Below are 22,626 nucleotides of genomic sequence, written 5' to 3'. Positions count from 1 at the left end.
GGCTCCCGCGCTTCGGAGACGACGGCCCTTCCGCTCGGAGAGGTACTCCTTGCCTCTAACTGGTGGCGCGTCGGCGGGGGCCGACGAGAGCCTCGGGTGGGGCGTGAGCGCCGCGGGGCATTCTGGACCTGCTTTGCCTTAGGCTGTGCCTAATTCGAAACCAAAGCGCGGGACGGATGAAAGTACGGGTCGCGAGAGGTTGTTCGCGCCTTGAGAGTTAAGCGAAGTGTGGTGGCTTCCAAGGTACCGACACTTGCCGTAGTAGGCTTTTATTTAAGTCGTCTTTTCTCTAATCCAGACTCCTGCCACAGGGGCCACCGCCGTCCCGGCCCCGCCAGTGGTCCGCACCCACGGCAGAGCGGGAGGCGCCTTTTTGCGGTCCCAGTAATGGGACCTCAGCGCCGCCACCAGCTCTGACCAGCGAGCGACGGGACCCTCCAACCCGATTTCCACGTCTGTGCGACGGGTTCATTCTAGATCCACGGTAGAGGGTGTGAGAACCAATGAGAAGTATCCACACAGAACACTTAGCAGAGAGCCTGGTGTCTAGGAATTAGTCGTTGTCTGTCACCTAGGACTGTGTGGCCGCCATGGGACGGGCTCCATCTTTGTGTTTTTCCGTGTCTTGCACACGCCTCCCTTCCTGAGCGTCACATTCCTGCAGATTAGAGACTGGGACGTCTTGCCCCAAGCTGTCTGTTAATTCGCGTTTAGTATGTGTGGGTCCTTCGGGTATTGAGAGTCTTAATTTATAAATTTTTTTTTGAAGGCAGGGTCTGGCTCTGTCGACTTTCTTAAGAAAGGGCTCTGTCCAAACATGTCGAAAAAGTTCACAATTTTGATGTGCAATATCATTCTGATGCAGCTTTCGCTTTGGTGGTTGTTTTCTCTCTAATAGGAATACAAACATAAAGGCCCTCGACCGTTGCAAATAGACTAAAGTGAAAACAAATCTGAATGAAGATGAAGTTATTTCAGACCATTTGCAGGCAGCTCAGGAGTTCAAAGGGGTTTTCTGTGGAATCAGCCGCCCTTGTGGCTTTCTCTACTTCCTCTTACTCATGTGGTCGGAAGAAAAAAGTGAACCCATATGAAGAAGTGGACCAAGAAAAATACTCTAATTTAGTTCAGTCTGTCTTGTCATCCAGAGGCGTCGCCCACACCCCAGGATCGGTGGAGGAAGATGCTTTGCCCTGTGGACCTGCGAGCAAGCATAAGCCGCCAAACCAAGATGAGGACAGACGAGTGCCACAAAACTGGTTTCCTATCTTCAATCCAGAGAGAAGTGATAAACCAAATGCAAGTGATCCTTCAGTTCCTTTGAAAATCCCCTTGCAAAGGAATGTGATACCAAGTGTGACCCGAGTCCTTCAGCAGACCATGACAAAACAACAGGTTTTCTGGTTAGAGAGGTGGAAACAGCGGATGATTCTGGAACTGGGAGAAGATGGCTTTAAAGAATATACTTCAAGTAATTATCTTAATTCTGGTTCTATATGTTTGCTATGTTTTCTATAATAGAGAGCAATGGTGTCAAAAGAATGAGGTTTGGTTTTGTTTTTTTAACTTACTAGCAAGGAACTCCCTTCCAATAGTAATTAACATTAAATAGCACTTAGTGTGTATTAACTCACTTGATCCTCATGGTAGTCCTGTGAAGTATAGATACTGTTATCCACATTTTACAGATGAAACTAAAGTAGATCAAATAATTTAACTAAATAATACATAAAATTCACTTGTTTTATGAGCTACCAACAATATTAGAATTGCTTGTTTTCTTTGATTATGGAAAAAAGTCACCTGGTAACAGAATTCTAGTTGTTTGCTAGATATTCTGTTCAGAATCCAGTAAATACCCACTGCCCTACTTATTAGTGTAAACTGACTCGTAAAGTTAAAGACCCTGAAGCAGACCAGAACCCATGACCTATATTTAGACCTTGGTAAACTGAGATAATCAGAGGTTCTTCATAAGGATCTGAGAATAAATACACTTTAACCTTCAACTTCTAATTTACTAACTTGGACAAGTGAGGAGAATAGCTTCCTTAAATTTAATATTCCATTCAAAAACAAAGACCATTGGCACTGGTGAATTAGCTAGTCCCATAAATTATATAGGGGTCTTTTGTTAAAGGAAAGTTTTACATCAATCATTCCTTTATCCAAGCTTCCCAAAGTGCAGTACATGTACTCTTAGTAGTACACAGACTCTTTCACTTTTATTTTAAGAATAGTGTATTGACCCTTGCTGTAGCCTGGGCTTCTATTTAAGTCGTCTTTTCCCTAATCCAGACGCTAAAAACTATGTGTGTAACACATTAAACATGTCACATGTTCTAAAGAAAAATACTAAGTATATATAGGTGGTACTGGATATGTACCAAATGGTCAAGGCCTTAGCTCCTTATAACATTCCTCAGCTGTGTGGGGCTAGGATTATATATGCAAGAGCTAACTGCCTTCCTAAGATAATTAGTAGCAACCACCAAACTATTGTCTGCTTTCCAAGCAAGCAACATAAAAATCTTCTAATGGCATCTTACAGTTTTGTATTTGTATCACTAAAATTTAGAATTGATAGTTTTCTCATGAGAAGTTACTTTCCTTAAACCAGGTATGTCACAGCTGAAATTACTAATAAGAAATATATTATTAAAAGGCAGAAACCTGCTGGAACACGTGGGACCCTAGGGCTTGTAGCTCTTGGCACAAAGTAAGGAAGTGCACCAGAGAGGAATTTCTGTTTGGAATGTGAATGAGCCCCAATAGCCCAGGCAGAGAGAAGACTGGTTGTTTTTTTTTTTTTTTCATAGAGTCAGCTTTGTTGATCTAGATTAGCACTCAGCTGTGTTTCTCAGTTAACTCAGTAGCAACCTTAAGAAATGAGCAGAATCGCTTCCCCCCGCACCCCGCCCAGACTTGACCGCTTGGACCCAAGTGATTCTCCCATCTCAGCCTGCTGAGTAGCTGAGACCACAGGCGTGCACCACCATGCCTGGCTAATTTTTTTATTTTTTGTAGAGACAAGGGTCTCCCTATGTTGCCCAGGCTAGTCTCCAACTCCTGTCTTCAAGCGGTGCTCCCACCTAGGCCTCCCAAAATATTGAGATTACAGGTGTGACCCACTGCGCCCAGGCAGAATCACTCTTTTTAGAAAATAAGTATTAGTAAGTAGTGGGTTCTGAAATAAAGGGACAATTAGTGTCATGGTGAATAAAAGAAAAAGGGCTCACTAAATTGATTAATGGGTCTGGAGGATACTGGATCCCAAACCCAAGAAGGTGGCACCCAAGAAGAATTACATTTTAAAAATTAAAAAGATGTTTTTAATGAGAAATATTGGATCAATAATTTCTACCCAGTCTTCTCAAAGGTGAGAGCATAGAAATGTGTCTGGCATTCTTCCAAATACCTGAGCAGTTTCCCAAGCATCAGTTCACCTTTTGAAGACTGGCAGGAATGAGAAAGTCTGACTTACTCTGATTTATATTTTGTGTATAAGTACACACAAAGGGCTGGGGTTTAGGTTTTAGTTTTTTTTTTGTTTTTGCTATGCTGATTTAATCCTGAAGTATTAGCCATCCTGCCAGTTCCATCATGAGAATACTGGAGATGCATGAAGGTGTTTTTAGTGCACTTCATATACAAGGACTTGAAAACATTTCACTTTTATTACTTTGAGTGAATAAGCAGACTTGATGCTACATGCAGTAAATATTCTTGGATCATTTTTTATTTTTATAAATTGAATCATGTTGAACGTTCTGAGCCTTAAGTATCTAAAGGATCCTGTAATCTAGGTTTTCATGTTTGTGATCATGTGTATGTGAAGAACCTAGCCAGGGGTAAGTTTGCAGCGAGAAATGTATGGTCGATTGGCATGGCATTTGCTAAGTTTTTTTCTTCCCGTTTTTAACATGTTTGTCTTCTGCTTCATTAACCTAGTGTGTAGATGAATGCTACACTTCTTTTTCCTAGGCTTTAATTCCATCAGTCATAAATTTCTTGTAGGTCTTTCACGTGTTAATAATTCCAATTGAGCCAAGTAAATTTGGAGTAGAATAACTTAGTTCCTAAGTTGAATTTCATTTAACTCTCCAAATAATTTTTCAGAAGGGATTCCATTTTTTGCTAATGATAGAATTGACATTTCCAGCCAGGCGTGGTGGCTCATGCCTGTAATCCTAGCACTTTGGGAGGCTGAATCGGGTGGATCACTTGAGGTCAGGAGTTCAAAACCAGCCTGGCCAACATGGCGAAACCCCATCTCTACTAAAAATACAAAAACATCAGCTGGGCACAGCGATCGCTTGTAATCCCAGCTACTAGGGAGGCTGAGGCAGGAGAATCACTTGAACCTGGGAGGTGGAGATTGCAGTGAGCCGAGATCACACCACTGCACTCCAGCCTGGAAAAAAAAAAAAATTGACATTTCCATCTTTGTAAATTTCCATCTTTGTAAAAAATAGTTGAAGGCCCAATGCGGTGGCTCATGCCTGTAATCCCAGCACTTTGGGAGACCAAGGTGGGAGGATTGCTTGAGGCCAGGTGTTTAAGACCAGCCTAGGCAACATAGAGAGATTGCATCTCTACAAAAAAAAAATTTTTTTTTGAATTAGCCAGGTGTGGTGGCACATGCCTGTAAAGGAAGCTGAGACAGGAGGATTGCTTAAGGCCAGGTGTTCGAGGTTACAGTGAGCAGTGATCGAGCCAGTACACTCCATCCTGGGTGACAAGTGAGACCCTGTCTCAAAAAAAAAAACCAAAAAACTTGACAAATGTAAAGTTGTTTTCCTCCTTTTCTGTGGGTCTCTCTGCAAGCATGTTCCAAGCACGTGTATTTCCTGCTCTGTTTCTCTGAGTATCTAATTGGTGATTTCCAGGATTGCCTCCTTTGCTCTACTGTGTGGTAGATTGGAAACACAGATTCTGGTGCCAGGCTGCCTGTCCCCAGCTTTTTGCTTTGGGGCAAATTAACAGCACTGCCTAGTGGGACAGGGCCTCATTCATTAAAATGGGGGTAACTTACGATGCTTATTTTGCTGGGTTGTTGGGTTTGAAAATTAAATAATGTTTTGAAAGCCCCAAGGCCATTGCTTAGCATAACAGTCCCCCCTCTTTCTCTCCTCTTACTAAGAAACAAGTGAATATACAATATTTCTTGTGTTTGTTGAGTCTCTGTGGTTTTTTTTGTTGTTTTTTGGTTTTTTTTTTGAGATACAGTCTTGCTCTGTCACCCAGGCTGGAGTGCAGTGGCACGATCTTGGCTCACTGCAACCTCTGCCTCCTGGGATCAAGCAATTCTCCTGCCTCAGCCTCCAGAGTAGCTGGAATTACAGGTGTGCGCCACCACACCTGGCTAATTTTTGTATTTTGAGTAGAGACTGGGTTTCACCATGTTGGCCAGGCTGGTCTTGAACTCTCGACCTCAGGTAATCCACCTGCCTCGGCTGCCTAAAGTGCTGGGATTATAGGCATAAGCCACCATGCCTGGCCATGTTCCCTTTTTTAAAATGTGTATGAGGAAGTGGCTTACTATGCAAGCACTTGGAGGCCAAGGAGCACTGAAAATGAGGAGAGAGTTCAAAAATCAAGTTAGATCTGGGATACACCAACAAATCCAGACACTACAGTTCTTTCAGAGAAACCTGGGGATGAAAAGTAAGGCTTTGACCTCAGAAAATGAACTTACAGGAAAAATAATGTGTCCTAATGAAATTTCTCTAGTATTCACGTTATAAAATGTTAGGAAGAGGGAAAATGTATCCTCCTACAAGCCATGAATCAGAATTCTAATAATCTAAAGCTAATTAGAAAAATATTACATGTTAAATATTAAATATCAGAATAGAAAAATATATGAGGGAAAAAAATTCAGACACAGCTGAATTTTTCAGGCTGTTCCAGCACTAAAAAAAAAAATACAGGAGAAGAATGTCACATATTTTCCTCTTCCTCCCCCTCCAGATTCCATATCGAATTCATTACTTTTCATTTGTGCGTGCCTTATTTTCCTTTCGTTGTTTGTCACTAATACTGTTAGTAAAAGGATTCCCCCACCTATGTTCATAATTAAGTTTTGGTCTAAAAAGAACTATAAACAGAAGCACGGTTCCCTAGATTTCTAATTTTTTTTAATTTTATCACAGCCAGTTAACTTATTAAATTGGATACTTAAACAGATAGTACCGTAAACTGGGTGTGGTCCTGTAGCTGCCAGATCTTCAGTTTTGACTTTGGCCCAATTTTCCTAGAAGTACTTAATTTTAATTCATTTTATTGCCTAACGTTCTATTAATAATCCCGTTGGTTTCAAAGTATATTCTTAGGTTTCACAAGAGGCTGAAATTTGGTCTTAGGGGTTGTCACTTAAAAATAACTAATGTAATTTTTGGCTGGGCACGGTGGCTCATGCCTGTAGTCCCAGCACTTTGGGAGGCCAAGGCGGGCAGATCACGAGGTCAGGAGTTCAAGACCAGCCTCACCAACATGGTGAAACCCCATCTCTACTAAAAATACAAAAATTAGCCAGGCACGGTCGCGGGCGCCTGTAATCCCAGCTATTCGGGAGGCTGAGGCAGGAGAATCGCTTGACCCCAGGAGGCAGAGGTTGCAGTGAGCCAGTATCGCCCACTGCACTCCAGCCTGGGCAACAGAGGGAGACTCCATCTAAAAAAAAAAAAAAAGAAAAAAATGTCATTTTTAATTGTATTGTTTCAGAGCATTTTAGAGTACTTGTTTTTTAGTGTTAGCTTTGTGTTTCCCCCCTCCCCTTTTCCCTGATTTTCTTTTCAGACATCTTTTTACAAGGGAAACGGTTCCACGAAGCCTTGGAAAGCATACTTTCACCCCAGGAAACCTTAAAAGAGAGAGATGAAAATCTCCTCAAGTCTGGTTACATCGAAAGTGTCCAGCATATTCTGAAAGATGTCAGTGGAGTGCGAGCTCTTGAAAGTGCTGTTCAACATGAAACCTTAAACTATATAGGTCTGCTAGACTGTGTGGCTGAATATCAGTAAGTATGAGATTGGAGGTGAATTAATACAGGGTAGGACAGATGGTGCCTGTCAAAGGTGTGCCTGTAGGTACTGTTGCCTCTGTCTGTTTAATGTCCAAACCTTTGTGCTAGGTAAAAGAATTGGGTGGGGCAGGGTTGAGAACAGGTACAAGGAGAAGAGCCACGTAACCTTTGTCATCCAGTGCTCCAAAATCAAATTGTTTGCTGGAGAAAGGTATACTCTTTCTTTGTTTGTTTTGTTTTGAGACGGAGTGTCACCCAGGCTGGAGTGCGGTGGCGCAATCTTGGCTCACTGCAACCTCCGTCTCCCAGGTTCAAGTGGTTCTCCTGCCTCAGCCTCCTGAGTAGCTGGGACTACAGGCATGCACCACCACACCAGGATAATTTTTGTATTTTTAGTAGAGACAGGGTTTCACCATGTTGGCCAGGCTGGTCTCAAACTCCCGACCTCAAGTGATGCATCCACCTTGGTTTCCCAAAGTGCTGAGATTACAGGCGTGAGCCGCCACGCCTGGCCGAGATTTTTCAATATCCCTAACATGGCCTGTTTGCCAGCCTCTCCTTCCCCTCCCCCAAAGCAAGGTACCTGCCATAAGATCCAATTTCATTCCTGTGTTTTCTTTCCTGTTTTCCTAAAGATAGCACCATGATCTGTTGGTTCTGAAAATCAACTCTCTTCCTGGCTTGCAGGCAGTGCTTGACATGGATCGGAGCTCTGAACTTTCTAAAGCTTCCCGTGGTTGTTTTGTTTCGTTTCGTTTTGTTTTTTGAGACGGAGTTTTGCTCTTGTTGCCCAGGCTGGAGTGCAATGGTGCGATCTCAGCTCACTGCAACCTCCGTCTCCTGGATTCAAGCAATTATCTTGCCTCAGCCTCCTGAGTAGCTGAGATTACAGGCATGCACCACCATGCGTGGCTAATTTTGTATTTTTAGTAGAGATGGGGTTTCTCCATGTTGGTCAGGCTGGTCTCGAACTTCTGACCTTAGGTGATCCGCCTGCCTCAGCCCCCCAAAGTGCTAGGATTATAGGCGTGAGCCACCACGCCCGGTCCCTGTGGTTTTTATATCGTAGCTGTCTTACTGTTTTATTCAGGTACTTCAGAGGCCAAGTGTTACAGGAAAGGGGTCCGGATCCAGACCCCGAGAGGGTTCTTAGATCTCGGGCAAGGAAGAATTTAGGGTGAAGCCAGGAACAGTGGCTCACACCTGTAATCCCAGCACTTTGGGAGGCCGAGGTGGGCAGATCACCTGAGGTCAGGAGTTCGAGACCAGCCTAGCCAACATGGCAAAATTCCGTCTCTACTAAAAATACAAAAATTAGCCAGGCGCAGTGGTGTGCGCCTATAGTCCCAGCTACTCGGGAGGCTGAGGCAGGAGAATCACTTTAATCCAGGAGGCAGAAGTTGCAGTGAACTGAGATGGTGCCACTGCACTCCAGCCTGAGCAACAGGCAAGACTGTCTCAAAAAAAAAAAAAAAAGAAAAGAAAAAGCATCCAGGATGAGTCTGCAGTGCAAAGTAAAAGCAGGTTTATTAATAAAGTAAAGTAGTGAAAGTATAGCTACTCCATAGACACAGCAGGGCGTTCCTGAAAGTAAGAGGAGGAACACTTCCACCCTAAGTATAGTGCTCATATATATAAGATAAAAAAAGATCTTGGGGAGATGTGCTCTACTGCAAGGGTCTTAAATTTTAAGTTGATTTTTGTATGTGGTATGAGATAGGGTACAATTTCATTCTTATGCAAGTCGATACCCAGTTTTCCTAACAAAATTGACAAGACATTCCCCATTGTTCGTTCTTGGTACCTTTACTGAAAATCAATTGACTGTAAATTCATGGTTTTGTTTCTGGGCTATCTGTCCTGTTCCATTGGTTTAAGGTGTCTGTTTTTATGCTATTATCATGCTGTTTGATTATAACAGCTTTACTTTATACAGCCATGTTCCACATAACAATATCTCAGTCAACAACAGACTGCATGTAAACAGTGGTCCCATAAGATTGTAATGGAGCTGAAAAACTCCTATCATCTAGTGATGTTATGTTATAGTGCAACGTACTACTCGTGTTCGTGGTTATGCTGGTATAAACTAACCTCCTATTCAGTCATATAAAAACAACACATACCATTATGTACACTGCAGTATATAATTGACAATGGCAATAAACAACTATTACTGGCTTATGTATTTACTATGATTCTGACCCTGTGTAGGCCTAGGCTAACGTGTATGTTTGTGTCTTAGTTTTTAACAAAGGTTTAAAGGGTAAAAAATAATTTTAATAATAGAAAAAGCATGTAGAATAAAGATATCAAAAAAGAGGCTGGGGCATGGTGGCTCACACCTGTAATCCCAGCACTTTGGGAAACCGAGACAGGTGGACCACTTGAGGTCAGGAGTTCGAGACCAGCCTAGGCAACATGATGAAACTCCGTCTTTGCTAAAAATGCAAAAAATTACCCGGGTGTGGTGGCACATGCCTGTAATCCCAGCTAGTCAGGAGGCTGAGGTAGGAAGATGGCTTGAACCCGGAAGGTGGGGGTTGCAGTGAGCCAAGATTGCGCCACTGCACTCCAGCCTGGGTGACAGAGCAAGAGTTTGTCTCAAAAAAAAAAAGAAAATATTTCTGTATAGTTGTACAATGTGTTTGTTTTAAGATAAGTATTATTACAAGAGTCAATAAATTAAAGAAGTGGCCGGGCATGGTGGCTTACACCTGGAATCCCAGCACTTTGGGAGGCCAAGGTAGGTGGATCACCTGAGGTCAGGGGTTTGAAACCAGCCTGGCCAACATGGTGAAACCCCATCTCTGCTAAAAATACAAAATTAGCCAAGCATGGTGGTGCATGCCTGTAATCCCAGCTATTTGGGAGGCTGAGGCAGGAGAATCGCTTGAACCTGGGAGGTAGAGGTTGCAGTGAGCCAAAATTGTGCCATTGCACTCCAGCCTGGGCAACAAGAGTGAAACGCCATCTCAAAATAATTAATTAAATAAGTTTATACAGTAAAAAAGTTACAGTAAGCTAAAGTTAATGTATTATTGAAGAAAGAAAAACGTTTTTTATAAATTTAGTGTAGCATAAGTGTACAGTGTTTATAAAGTCTTTAGTAGTATACAGTAATGTCCCAGGCCCTCACATTCACTCACCACTCACTCACTCACTCAGTCACCCAGAGCAACTTCTAGTCCTGCAAGCTGCATTCATGGTAGGTGCCCTATACAAGTATACCATTTTTTATCTTTTATACCATATTTTTACTGTACCTTTTCTGTGTTTAGATGCACTAATGCTTACCGTTGTGTTACAGTTGCCAGCAGTATTCAGTACGGTAACATGCTGTACAGGTTTGTAGCCTAGGAGTGAAGATCTGGGTGTGTAGTAGGCTATCCTACCTAGGTTTGTGAATATACTCTATGTTTGCACAATGACAAAATTGCCTAACCACACATTTCTCAGGACATATCCCTGTCATTAAGCTACACGTGACTGTACTTTGAAATCAGGCAGTGTGATGCCTCCGACTTCGTTCTTTTCACTCAAGATTGCTTTGGCTATTCAGGGTCTTTTGTGGTTCCATGTGAATTTTAGGATTTTTTTTTTTCTATTTCTGTGAAAAATGATGTTGGAATTTTTTGTTTGTTTGTTTTTGAGACAGAGTTTCACCCATGTCACCCAGGCTGCAGTGCAATGGCACAGTCTCAGCTCACTGCAACCTCTGCCTCCCAGGTTCAAGCAATTCTCCTGCCTCAGACTCCCGAGTAGCTGGGATTACAGGCGCACATCACCACGCCTGGTTAATTTTTGTATTTTTAGTAGAGACGAGGTTTCACCATGTTGGCCAGGCTGGTCTGGAACTCCTGACCTCAGGTGATCTGCCCACCTTGGCCTTCCAAAGTGCTGGGATTACAGGTGTAAGCCAGCGTGCACGGCAGAATTTTTCTTTTCTTTTTTTTTTTCCTGAGACAGAGGCTGGCTTTGTTACCCACACTGTTGTACAGTGATGCAATCTCGGCTCACTGCAAACTCCACCTCCTGAGCTCAGCCTCCTGAGTAGCTGGGACAACAGGCTCCAGCCACAACACCTGGCTGATTTTTTGGTATTTTTTGTAGAGACAGGGTTTCACCACGTTGCCCAGGCTGGTCTCGGGCTCCTGAGCTCAAGCAATCCGCCTGCCTTGGCCTCCCAAAGTGTTGGGGATTACAGGTGTGAGCCACCACACCCGGCCTGCCATTGGAATTTTGATAAAGATTGCGTGGACCCTATAGATTGCTTTGGATACTATGGACATTTTAACAATATTAATTCTTCCAGTCCATAAACAGAGGATATCTTACCATTTATTTGTATCATTTTCAGTTTCTTTACAGTTTTATAGTTTTCAGAATGCTATTAAGGTTTTTTTTAATTTACATTTATTCTAGACTTACAGTACATTGCTGCAAACAGTGGTCTGTGGCAGAAATATAGCATGGTGGCTCACACCTGTAATCCCAGCAGTTTGGGAGGCCGAGGCGGGTGGATCATGAGGTCAGGAGATCGAGACCATGGTGAAACCCCGTCTCTACTAAAAACACAAAAAAATTAGCCGGGCGTGGTGGCGGGTGCCTGTAGTCCCAGCTACTCGGAGAGGCTGAGGCAGGAGAATGGCGTGAACCCGGGAGACGGAGCTTGCAGTGAGCCGAGATTGCGCCACTGCACTCTAGCCTGGGTGACAGAGCGAGACTCCATCTCAAAAAAAAGAAAAAAAAGAAAATTTAAAATGACACATGGCTCACATTTTATTTCTTTTAGCCAGTGCTGCTCTAGACTGAGTTTGCATGAGGTGTAACTCTGTCTAGAGCTATAGTGACATGTAAGTAATATACATGCTTTGTACAAAATCTCCCTATAAACTGCTGATTTTGAAATTGAAGTCATGAAAGACAGATTGAACCGATAGAGTCCTTTGAGAGTCACCAGTTACTGGTCCACTCTCTGTATCCTTTTGATATTTGCATTTGGCAAGTATAAACCCCACCAGGATAGGGGATGGGGGGAGAAATCCACTGGTTATTTGATGCAAAAAAAAAAAAAAAAAAAAAAGGGAAAAAGTGGTGCGGTGCACTTATAGTCCCAGCTACTTGGGAGGCTGAGGTGGGAGGATCACTTGAGCCCAGGAGTATGCGTCTAGCCTGGGCAACATATGAAACCTCATCTCTTTTTAAAAAAAGGAAAAAAATGGTGAATAGGAGCAATGGTCGTTGGCTGACAAATAACAAACTATACATAAGAGAACTGTTAACCTAGTAGAGATTTTCAGTGTGATCTATTACCTACAAAGTCTTCCTGTGGTTTCTCTTTAGGGGCAAGCTGTGTGTGATCGATTGGAAGACATCAGAGAAACCAAAGCCTTTTATTCAAAGTACATTTGACAACCCACTGCAAGTTGTGGCATACATGGGTGCCATGAACCATGACACCAACTACAGCTTTCAGGTCAGGACACTGAGCCTCTACTTAAAGCTTTGCTCAATGCTTACTTAAAACTGTAACTCCGGGCCAGGTGCAGTGGCTCATGCCTGTAATCCCAGCACTTTGGGAGGCCGAGGCTGGTGGATCACTTGAGGTCAGGAGTTTGAGACCAGCCTGGCCAATATGGTGAAACCCCATCTTTACCAAAAATACAAAAACTAGCTGGGCATGGTGGCTCATGCCTGTAATCCCAGCTATTCTAGTAGCTGAGGCAGGAGAATTTCTTGAACCCGGGAGGTGGAGGTTGTAATGAGCCAAGATCACGCCACTACACTCCAGCCTGGGCAAGAGAGTGAGACTCCATCTCAAATCTGTCTCAAAAAAAAAAAAAAAAAAAAAAAAAAAACTTCTCGGTCAGGGGGGTAGGAGGAGAAAAATTGTATTTAAAAAAAAAAAAAAAAGTTAAAAAATAGAACTCCTTGAGGTTTTTCCTTTTTTTTTTTTTTTTTTTTTTTAAATCTCTATTTTTATCCCATTGCTTAATGTCTTCCTTGTTCCTCTCCCACTTAAAAAAGCACTTTTTGGCTGGGCACAGTGGCTCACGCACTTTGGGAGGCCAAGGCAGGCAGATTGCTTGAGCTCAGGAGTTCGAGTCCAGCCTGGGCAACATAGTGAAACCCCGTATCTACAAAAAAAATACAAAAATTAGCTGGACATGGTGGCGTGCACTTATGGTGCCAGCTACTTGGGAGGCTGAGGTGGGAGGATTGCTTGAGCCCAGGAAGTGGAGGTTCCAGTGAGCTGAGATTGTACCACTGCACTCTAGCCTGGCCAACAGAGCAAAACCCTGTCTCAAAAATAAATAAATAGGCCGGGCGCGGTGGCTCAAGCCTGTAATCCCAGCACTTTGGGAGGCCAAGGTGGGCAGATCACCTGATGTCAGGAGTTCAAGACCAGCTTGGCTGATGTGGCAAAACCCCGTCTCTACTAAAAATACAAAAATTGGCTGGGCGCGGTGGCTCACGCCTGTGATCTCAGCACTTTGGGAGGCCGAGGCAGGCGGATCACGAGGTCAGGAGATCGAGACCATCCTGGCTAACACGGTGAAACCCCATCTCTACTAAAAATACAAAAAATTAGCCGGGCGAGGTGGCGGGCACCTGTAGTCCCAGCTACGCGGGAGGCTGAGGCAGGAGAATGGCGTGAACCCTGGGGGGCGGAGCCTGCAGTGAGCCGAGATCGCACCACTGCACTCCAGCCTGGGTGAAAGAGCGAGACTCCGTCTCAAAAATAAATAAATAAATAAATAAAAATACAAAAATTAGCTGGGCGTGGTGGTGTGTGCCTCTAGTCCCAGCTACTTGGGAGGCTGAGGCAGGAGAACTGCTTGAACCCAGGAGGCGGAGGTTGCGGTGAGCCAAGGTTGTGCCACTGTACTCCAGCCTGGGCAACAGAGCAAGACTGTCTCTCCAAATAAATAAATAGCACTTTTTGGCCAGGTGTGGTGGCTCATGCCTGTAATCCCAGCACTTTGAAGGAGGCCGAGGTGGGTGGATTGCTTGAGCCCAGGAGTTCAAGACCAGCCTGGGCAACGTGACAAAACCCCATCACTACTAAAAATAGAAAAATCAGCCGGAAGTGGTGCCCGCCTCAGCTTCGAGGGTGCGGTGAGCCGAGATTGTGCCACTGCACTCCAGCCTAGACAATGGGAGTGGGATCCTATCTCAAAAAAGAAAAAGAAAAAACAAAGCACTTTTCCACCCTCTTCTTGGGCCTTTTTTTTTTTTTTTAATGGCTCTGTAATGATCACAGCCCAGTCTTCAGTGTTTTATGTGTCATCTTTGTGTTCTTGTGTCCTGGTGCAGTCTTTGATCAACCCACCTTAGAAATTGGAGATATCCTGTAGATTGTTTTATACTGAGTTTGCCCTGGAGTAAGAAGGAAATGAACCTAAACTCTGGACCTACTGTAGTGAAACGAGAATTGCCCTGTATTTCTTCCTAGGTTCAATGTGGCTTAATTGTGGTGGCCTACAAAGACGGATCACCTGCCCACCCACATTTCATGGATGCGGAGCTCTGTTCCCAGTACTGGGCCAAGTGGCTTCTTCGACTAGAAGAATATACGGAAAAGAAAAAGAACCAGAATATTCAGAAACCAGAATAGGGAACAGGATGCTATTTGGGAACATTCAGCACCTTCTCACAGTTTGGGAACATATATTGCCATTTACTCCAGTGTAAAAATGAGGTGCCACTGGATCTGAGTGCTACACGAACACAAGTAGAAGTATTAATTTGTTGAAATGTATTGTTACCAAAAAGACTGAAAAGCCCCAAAGTCTGGATATAAAGAGCTAGACTTCGGCACGCGAAATCCCAGCTATGCTACCTCTTATTTACCTGAAAGGAGGACACGCAGGATGGGCAGTCACGCTGGTGACTCTTGGACTCCCTGGAGGGATGTTTTTTTCGGGGAGGGGGTGGGTGTCCCAGGCAGGATGCCCAGTCTTTGAGCTGAGATTGGAAGGCAGTGAGGCTGAGGGTGCCAAGATTTCCCCAGGGTTCACCCAGAGGGGAAGGGGCTACACGCCCCCAGCTATGTGCAGGGAGGACACATCAGCCCACTACCGCTGCCAGCACCAATGCCTAAAACTTGTTTCATACATTGGGGTTTTCTATATATTTCAGTTGGGAAAAGCTTACATTTAACCTTTTAAAAAAATAAATACATGATTAGCCTCAACTAAACATTGCTGACTATAAAGACAGAGTATATTCACCATGTTGCTGGCAATATGCCATTGCATAACACCAAATAACCCCCAGAAGTAGCCAGAGGCCAGTATGAACATCACAGTTGTAAGTGTTTTAGTAGCTATTTCTGGCGTGAGTCAACAGATCATGTAGATAGAGTCAATTATTGTTTGTGGAGTTTTTCAGCTATAGGGGAGGGGAACTATTAAAATCCATTTGTTTCTATTCAACAGGTAATAAAAATTAGTTGTCCCTGGGTTTGGGAAACTTAAATGCCCATTACAGCCCTGGGGAAGGGTTTTCTGTCTTATGGAGTGAGTCTGTTAGCATTTAAGTTATAGTTTCTGCCTTAAAATAGTAGCCTGCTACAGTGACTTCTTTGGGTAGCCATTTTCATAAGAAATAAAATACAAGATATGAGTAATGAAGCTTTGGTTTTGTTTACTTTGTGTGTTTATAGGATAATTTTATAAACCTGGAAATTGTTTGCACTTTGTTTATAATTCAGAATTTTACCACCAGCCTAATAGCTTTGGTGAGAGTTCTATGTAAGTGCATAAAAGAAAGCGTCCTCACTAAGCCCTCAGCCATGGTCACCTGGCAAGGAAAGCAAGATTCAGGTAGGAGATGGGAGGATCAAGGGGGACCTTTGTATTATCTCTATACACTTCTGCATTCATGTGGGTTTTTCTCAAGCTGCAGATACATATTTCTGTAGCCTGTAATTTCCAGTCAAAAATGAAGTGAGGCAATTAAAAGTTGTGCCAGCAGAGTTTGCCACTGCTCTAATAAGCCTCAACCTAGAATTTAGGAGGCTAGACCTAGCAAAATTTCTTTTTCTTTTTCTTTTTTTTTTGAGACAGTCTGGCTCTGTCAGCCAGGCTGGAGTGTGGTGGGCTCACTGCAGCCTCCGCCTCCCAGGCTTAGGCAATTCTCCTGCCTCAGCTTCCCAAGTAGCTGGGATTATAGGCATGCACCACCATGCCCTGCTAAGTTTTGTATTTTTAGTAGAGACAGGGCTTTGTCATGTTGACCAGGCTAGTCTCGAACTCCTGACCTCAGGTGATCCGCCTGCCTCAGCCTCCCAAAGTGCTGGGATTACAGGCGTGAGTCACTATGGCCAGCTGCAAAATTTCATTTTAATGCAGGTGTTCTGTTATGTAAATAGAAATTTGTCTCAGACCTGTCACTTTGTACTAGGAGTCTCCCAAGATAATGGTGGCCTGAAAAGTTCTATGAGGGAGCCCCTCAGAAGAGTGTGACCAGGAGGATGTGGTTGGTATAAGAACAGAGAAGGTAAATCCCTGGGCAGGTTTTCTTGAGCTCAAGGGCTTACCAGTTTCTCCTGACAATCATGATACTTGGGGGTCACATCTCCTGAGATGTTAATGTCAATGGAAAAAGTTATTGTTACTATGAAAGCATAGGAGGAGAAAGTCAAATTTGAGTTTCTAAATGAGTCGCAGTTTTTCAAGAATTAACATGTATGAGGCTGGGCGCAGTGGCTTACGCCTGTAAACTCAGCACTTTGGGAGGCCGAGGTGGGTGAATCACTTGAGGTCAGGAGTTCAAGACCAGCCTGGCCAACATGGTGAAACTCTGCTTCTCTACTAAAAATTAAACTAGCTGGGCCTGGTGTAGTCCCATCTACTTGGGAAACTAAGACGGGAGAATCGTTTGAACCCAGGAGGCAGAGGTCGCAGTGAGCTAAGGCCACGCCACTGCACTCCAGCCTGGGTAGCAGAGCGAGACTCTGTCTCAAGAAAAAAAAAAGAATTAACACGTATGTTAGGAATTGTTGATTGCCATCTCTTTGCCTAAGTGATATACTGCACATGAAACTCCAGTGAAATGAAACAGCATTCAAAATAAGGAGAGACGCTCAAGGATAATTTGCATTTTTTTAAAGGAGGTGTGTGTGTATTGCTTTTCTGAGGAGGCTTTCTCAGAAGTACGGAATGTTGCCTTCCAGTGTTAGTTTTGAGAAAATCCGTTGGCTTCAAAGCTAACTGCATTTCCTTTTCCTCCACAGTTCTACTCATTCTTACCAATGCAGTCAGCAACTGACAGAAGTTCCATGCTGACACAAAAGCCAATTTTGTTTTTTCAAAAAAAAAAAAAAAAAATATATATATATATATATATATATACACACACACACATACATGGCCTTTTTCCCCCTTACACCTGACCTCTTCCTCGGAGCCTGATAATCTGAGAACATTAGCCTCTATAACCCTATTATAATTCTAGGAAAACTCATCAGTGTACGACCTATGGTTTCATATGTGTTGACCTTGGTAAATATAGGAAGGGGGTTAGTCATAAGTCAGTGTGTTTCTAGGTAACCAGTTTGCCTACTGGCTTTAAAAGGAATTGGAGAAGGGTAATTTGTTTTAATCACTGAGGCTTTCCACCTGAGCAATTAAATATTTGATTATAACCTACCCTGTGTTCCTGCCCACCCCTCAACAAAAAAGTGAAGGAAGGGAATCACTGGAGAAAAAAAAATTAAGAAACAAAATAGAGAATAGTTGAAACTTCCATGTTTAAAGAAACAATAAGTTGTTTGGAGCTATGTGTTAAATCACTCAATGCTAAGTAAAAGGTAGAACTGACTTTTCCTTCGTCCCTCCCTTCCAGCCAGCAGAGGCCTAAAAGTTAAGCAGATACGTGCTTCTGCTGGAAGTCTAACCTACTGATCCACTTCAGTTATTTATACTATTGAAGGGAACTAGAGAGAATCTCTGGGGAGAGACCCCTGAATGAGCAAAAGGCTTGTATGTTGCCATGACAATAACAATTGTCAGGTTGAGTAATGCATTTGTGAAGATCCGATCATAAAAAGATGGCCAGGCACAGTGGCTCATGACTGTAATCTCAGCACTTTGGGAGGCTGAGGCAGGCGGATCATTTGAGCTCAGGAGTTTGAGACCAGCCTGGGCAACATGGCAAAACCCCGTCTCTACCAAAAATACAAAAAAGTAGCCAGGTGTGGTGGCATGCACCTGTGGTCCTAGCTACTTGGGAGGCTGAGGGAGGATCACTTGAGCCTAGGAGGTGGTGGTTGTAGTGAGCCAAGATTGTACCACTGCACTCCAGCCTCAGCAACAGAATGAGACCCTGTCTCAAATAAATAAATAAATAATGTTTTGGGTTCAGATTTGAGGGTTTTTTTCCATTTTACTTAAGAAATAGATATAAAATAAGTAGATTGTTACAGGCCAGGTGCAGTGGTTCACACCTTGAACCCAATGCTTTGGGAGGCCAAGGCTAGAAGATGGCTTGAGGCCAGGAGCTGGAGACCAGGCTGGGCAACATAGAAAGACTCCCATCTCTAAAAAGTAGAAAGTCGTGTAATCCCAGCACTTCGGGAGGTCGAGGCAGGCGGATCACGAGGTCAGGAGATTGAGACCGTCCTGGCTAACACAGTGAAACCCTGTCTCTACTAAAAATACAAAAAATTAGCCAGGCGTGGTGGTGGGCGCCTATAGTCCAAGCTACTCGGGAGACTGAGGCAGGAGAATGGCATGAACCTGGGAGGCGGAGCTTGCAGTGAGCCAAGATCACGCCACTGCACTCCAGCCTGGGCGACAGAGCGAGACTCCGTCTCGGAAAAAAAAAAAAAAAGTCATCGGGCATGGGGGTCATGCTGATAGTCCTAGCTACTTGGAAGGCTGAGACAAGAGGATCACTTGAGTCCAGGTGTCCAAGGCTGCAGAGAGCTATGATCACACCACTGCACTCCAGCCTGGGTGAGACCTTGTCTCTAAAAACAAACAACAACAACAACAAATAGACCAGGCCAGCACGGTGTCTCATGCCTGTAATCCCAGCACTTTGGGAGGCTGAGGCGGGTGGATCTCCTGAGGTCAGGAGTTCGAGACCAGCCTGGCCAACATGGTGAAACCCCGTCTCTACTAAAAATACAAAAATTAGCCGGGCGTGGTGGTGGGCACCTGTAATTCCAGCCATTCGGGAGGCTAAGGCACGAGAATTGCTTGAACCCGGGAGACAGAGGTTGCAGTGAGCCAAGACCATGCCACTCCACTCCAGCCTGGGCAACAGAGCGAGCGAGACTCAGTCTTCAAAAAAAAAAAAAAAAAAGCATTACAGATAAAAGCTGTTGCCTTGTTTTCTTAACCCCATTTCCCTCTCCCCTGAGACAAATGCCGTCATAAATTTGATGTGGGTTTTTTTTGTATAGTTTTACTGTGTGTACTGGTTTCCATGTATAATATAGTTTTGCTTTCTGTGTTTTTAGATTTACTTGCTTTATCTCAACTTTGTTTTTGAGATGTCTCCAGGTTCACCAATTCTAGATCTTTCATAACTGCTTTTGACTCCTCTGCAGTTCTCCCTCCTGTTTTATTATCACGCTAATGGACTGTTCGGTTAACAGTGCTTTGCCACTCCAGGCGATGCAGCAGTGAACACCTTTGCACGCGTTTTCTGGTGCACACAAGACACATGCAATATAGTGGAAAGTGCAGTATGGATTGTGACTCTGCCACTTACTAGCTCTGTGACCTCGGACTAGTTACTTGACCTTGACTTTTTTTTTTTTTTTTTTTGAGAGGGAGTCTCGCTCTGTCACCCAGGCTGGAGTGCAGTGGCGCGATCTCGGCTCACTGCAAGCTCAGCCTCCAGGGTTAACGCCATTTCTCGTGCCTCAGCCTCCTGAGTAGCTGGGACTACAGGCGCCCGCCACCATGCCCGGCTAATTTTTTTTGTATTTTTAGTAGAGATGGGGTTTCACCATGTTAGCCAGGATGGTCTTGATCTCCTGACCTCGTGATCTGCCCGCCTCGGCCTCCCAAAGTGCTGGGATTACAGGCGTGAGCCACCGCGCCCAGCCTGTTACTTGACCTTTTTGTGCTTGATTTCCTCATCTGTAATTTGGGGGGAAATAATAGTACCTGCTTCTTGAAATTGTGAGGATTCAATGAGAGAAGCACTCAGAAAAGTGCCTGACACATGGTGGGAACAAAATGTTAGCCATCCTCCTATCAAATGATCAGACCTGGATGTGTCTCTGCTGGGTCAAAGCTTGAACATTACCACCAAATTCCTCTCCAAAACAGTGACATTGACTTACCGTCCCACCAGTGGTGTCTGAAATTTCCTGATTTCTCGCATATTCACTAACACAAGAGTTGTGATCCCCTCTTCTGATGGGATGAAAACCATTTTTTCTTTTTTGGAACAGCATTAATGCGGGAATAAAATCTGCTTTAAAACGCGACTGTCATCTAGTGGTGAAAGGAGTACACTGCAATTATGGGGCAGAAGCCAAAAATGGGCGGACCTACATCTATCTCTGGGTAATTTGGGCATTTTAGTCACCAACACAGGTCTGTTTTGAATAAAATCAACTACATGAGCGTTCTTCCATTACCTCTCTATTTTCGGGCAGCTTGTACTTCTTCTCACTTTTTCTACTACAATAATATGGAAGCCTGGCTACACAGCCCAGTGAGGCCCCTTGCTACCAAATGCATCTGGGTCACTGGTTCAGAAAAGTGGAGTGAGATAAATTAGAAATGAGGCTATTTACCAAACTGACAGGAAACTGCAGCTCCAACCAGGGCGGGTTTCCCACAGGCAGCACTGACTTTCCAGCAGGAGAGATGGCAATGCCCACGTTGGTGCAGGTCACACAGGCGCTGCAGGGGACTCAGCTCAGTCGACTCACCAGAGCCCCAGTTAGTGCGTCTCAATCAGCCTCAGCCATTCTCTGTGAGGACTTCTAAAAGGATTGAAAAGTGTATGAAAATATTAGATGTTAATCATCAGAGACATAGATATAGTTTTAAAGATCTGTTAGATAACAAATATTATCTAACAGGTTAGGTAACATGCTACAATTTTGTAATGAACAAAAATGTTCATTAAATGTAACAGTGTAAAAAAAGCAATGTTGCTGAAATGTAACCTAATGTGTCTTTAAGTAAGAGTGTCACTAAATTAATGGCATATTGAAAGTTTTTAGGCCGGGCGCGGTGGCTCACGCCTGTAATCCCAGCACTTTGGGAGGCCGAGGCGGGTGGATCACAAGGTCAGGAGATCGAGACCATCCTGGCTAACACCGTGAAACCCCGTCTCTACTAAAAATACAAAAAATTAGCCGGGCGAGGTGGCAGGCGCCTGTAGTCCCAGCTACGCGGGAGGCTGAGGCAGGAGAATGGCGTGAACCCCGGGGGGCGGAGCCTGCAGTGAGCCGAGATCGCGCCACTGCACTCCAGCCTGGGTGAAAGAGCGAGACTCCATCTCAAAAAAAAAAAAAAAAAAAAAAGTTTTTAAAACAAGCCGTGTGCGGTGGCTTGTGCATGTAATCCCAACATTTTCGGAGGCTGAGGCCAGCAGATTGCTTGAGCCCAGGAGTTTAAGACCAGCCTGGGCAACATGGCAAAATCCTGTCTCTACAAAAATATACAAAAATTAGCCAGGCATGGTGGTGCACACCTGTAGTCAGGCCCAGCTACTCAGGAGGCTGAGGTGGGAGGACCACTTGTGCCGGGAGGCAGAGGCTACAGTGAGCCAAGATCACACCACTTCACTCCAGCCTGGGGGACAGAGTGAGACCCTGTCTCAAAAAAAAAAAAGTTAAAAAAAGAAAACAAATTCTAAAGAACAGCAAGCTAAGGTCAACTGTGATTAGAAGCATTCATTCAGGCAAGTCTAGACTGTCCCACAGCACCAGTCTCACCCATTTCTAAGCTGTTTTTTGTGCTGACACCTTTGCATAAAATAACTTCCCTTCCTCCCTTTGTTCAGCCATATCTTGCGTAAGAGCTTGGGCCTGAACCGCAATCCCACTGATGATCTGCCCAAGTCTTACCTGCTCCACAGGAAACAAAATGGTATAGGGCAGGAAGCAAGAGCCTCAGAATTGGGCAGGGGTGAGTTCAAATCCTGCTGTGCAATGCTAACAGTCACTTCAGCTCTCCATGCCTTTTTCCTCACTAGTAATTTGGGGAAGAGTATTAACCTCAGTGTTGCTGGAAGGATTAACATAGGAAATGTGTGACAAATGCTGAACGAGGAATAGGCACTGGGCAAAGATCAGCTACTTCCTCCTTGGAACCGACTCTACCCTTCACTGAACTCTTGTGATGCCTTTGTTTTTACCACCCACTTTGAGTCTTGTTCATATTCTACCTTTTTCTGTTACTTCACTATTTCAGATGTATATGTAACAAACACAGTGAAACCCCATCTCTACTAAAAATATAAAAAATTAGCCGGGAGTGGTGGCACCTACCTGTAGTCCCAGCTACTCAGGAAGCTGAGGCAGGAGAATCGCTTGAACCCGGGAGGGGGAGGTTGCAGGGAGCAGAGATTGCGCCACTACACTCCAGCCTGGGCAGCAGAGCGAGACTCCGTCT

At 44.1% G+C, this 22,626-nt stretch overlaps 1 protein-coding gene across 1 annotated transcript; it reads left to right on the top strand.

Annotated features, from left to right (window-relative positions):
* Positions 1-14: 14 nt before the first annotated feature.
* Positions 15-15,666, top strand: MGME1 (mitochondrial genome maintenance exonuclease 1). The gene is made up of 5 exons (XM_003268215.3): positions 15-243; positions 899-1,471; positions 6,802-7,021; positions 12,374-12,506; positions 14,487-15,666. The coding sequence occupies exons 2-5, from the start codon at positions 958-960 to the stop codon at positions 14,646-14,648; spliced, it is 1,029 nt and encodes a 342-aa protein (XP_003268263.1). The 5' UTR covers positions 15-243; positions 899-957; the 3' UTR covers positions 14,649-15,666.
* The last annotated feature ends 6,960 nt before the right edge of the window (positions 15,667-22,626 follow it).

The sequence above is a fragment of the Nomascus leucogenys genome, chromosome 13, assembly GCF_006542625.1.
Source record: "Nomascus leucogenys isolate Asia chromosome 13, Asia_NLE_v1, whole genome shotgun sequence".
Lineage (NCBI taxonomy): Eukaryota > Metazoa > Chordata > Mammalia > Primates > Hylobatidae > Nomascus > Nomascus leucogenys.
The sequence above is the reverse complement of the archived record's forward strand: the minus strand, read 5'-3'. Positions and strand labels throughout refer to the sequence as shown.

Excerpts from the sequence above, each read along its gene's own strand:
- MGME1 (XM_003268215.3), top strand. The coding sequence starts at position 958 with ATGAAGATGAAGTTATTTCAGACCATTTGCAGGCAGCTCAGGAGTTCA. Across the intron at positions 1,472-6,801 it reads CTTTAAAGAATATACTTCAA|ACATCTTTTTACAAGGGAAA; the intron begins GTAATTATCTTA and ends TTTTCTTTTCAG. Across the intron at positions 7,022-12,373 it reads GACTGTGTGGCTGAATATCA|GGGCAAGCTGTGTGTGATCG; the intron begins GTAAGTATGAGA and ends GTTTCTCTTTAG.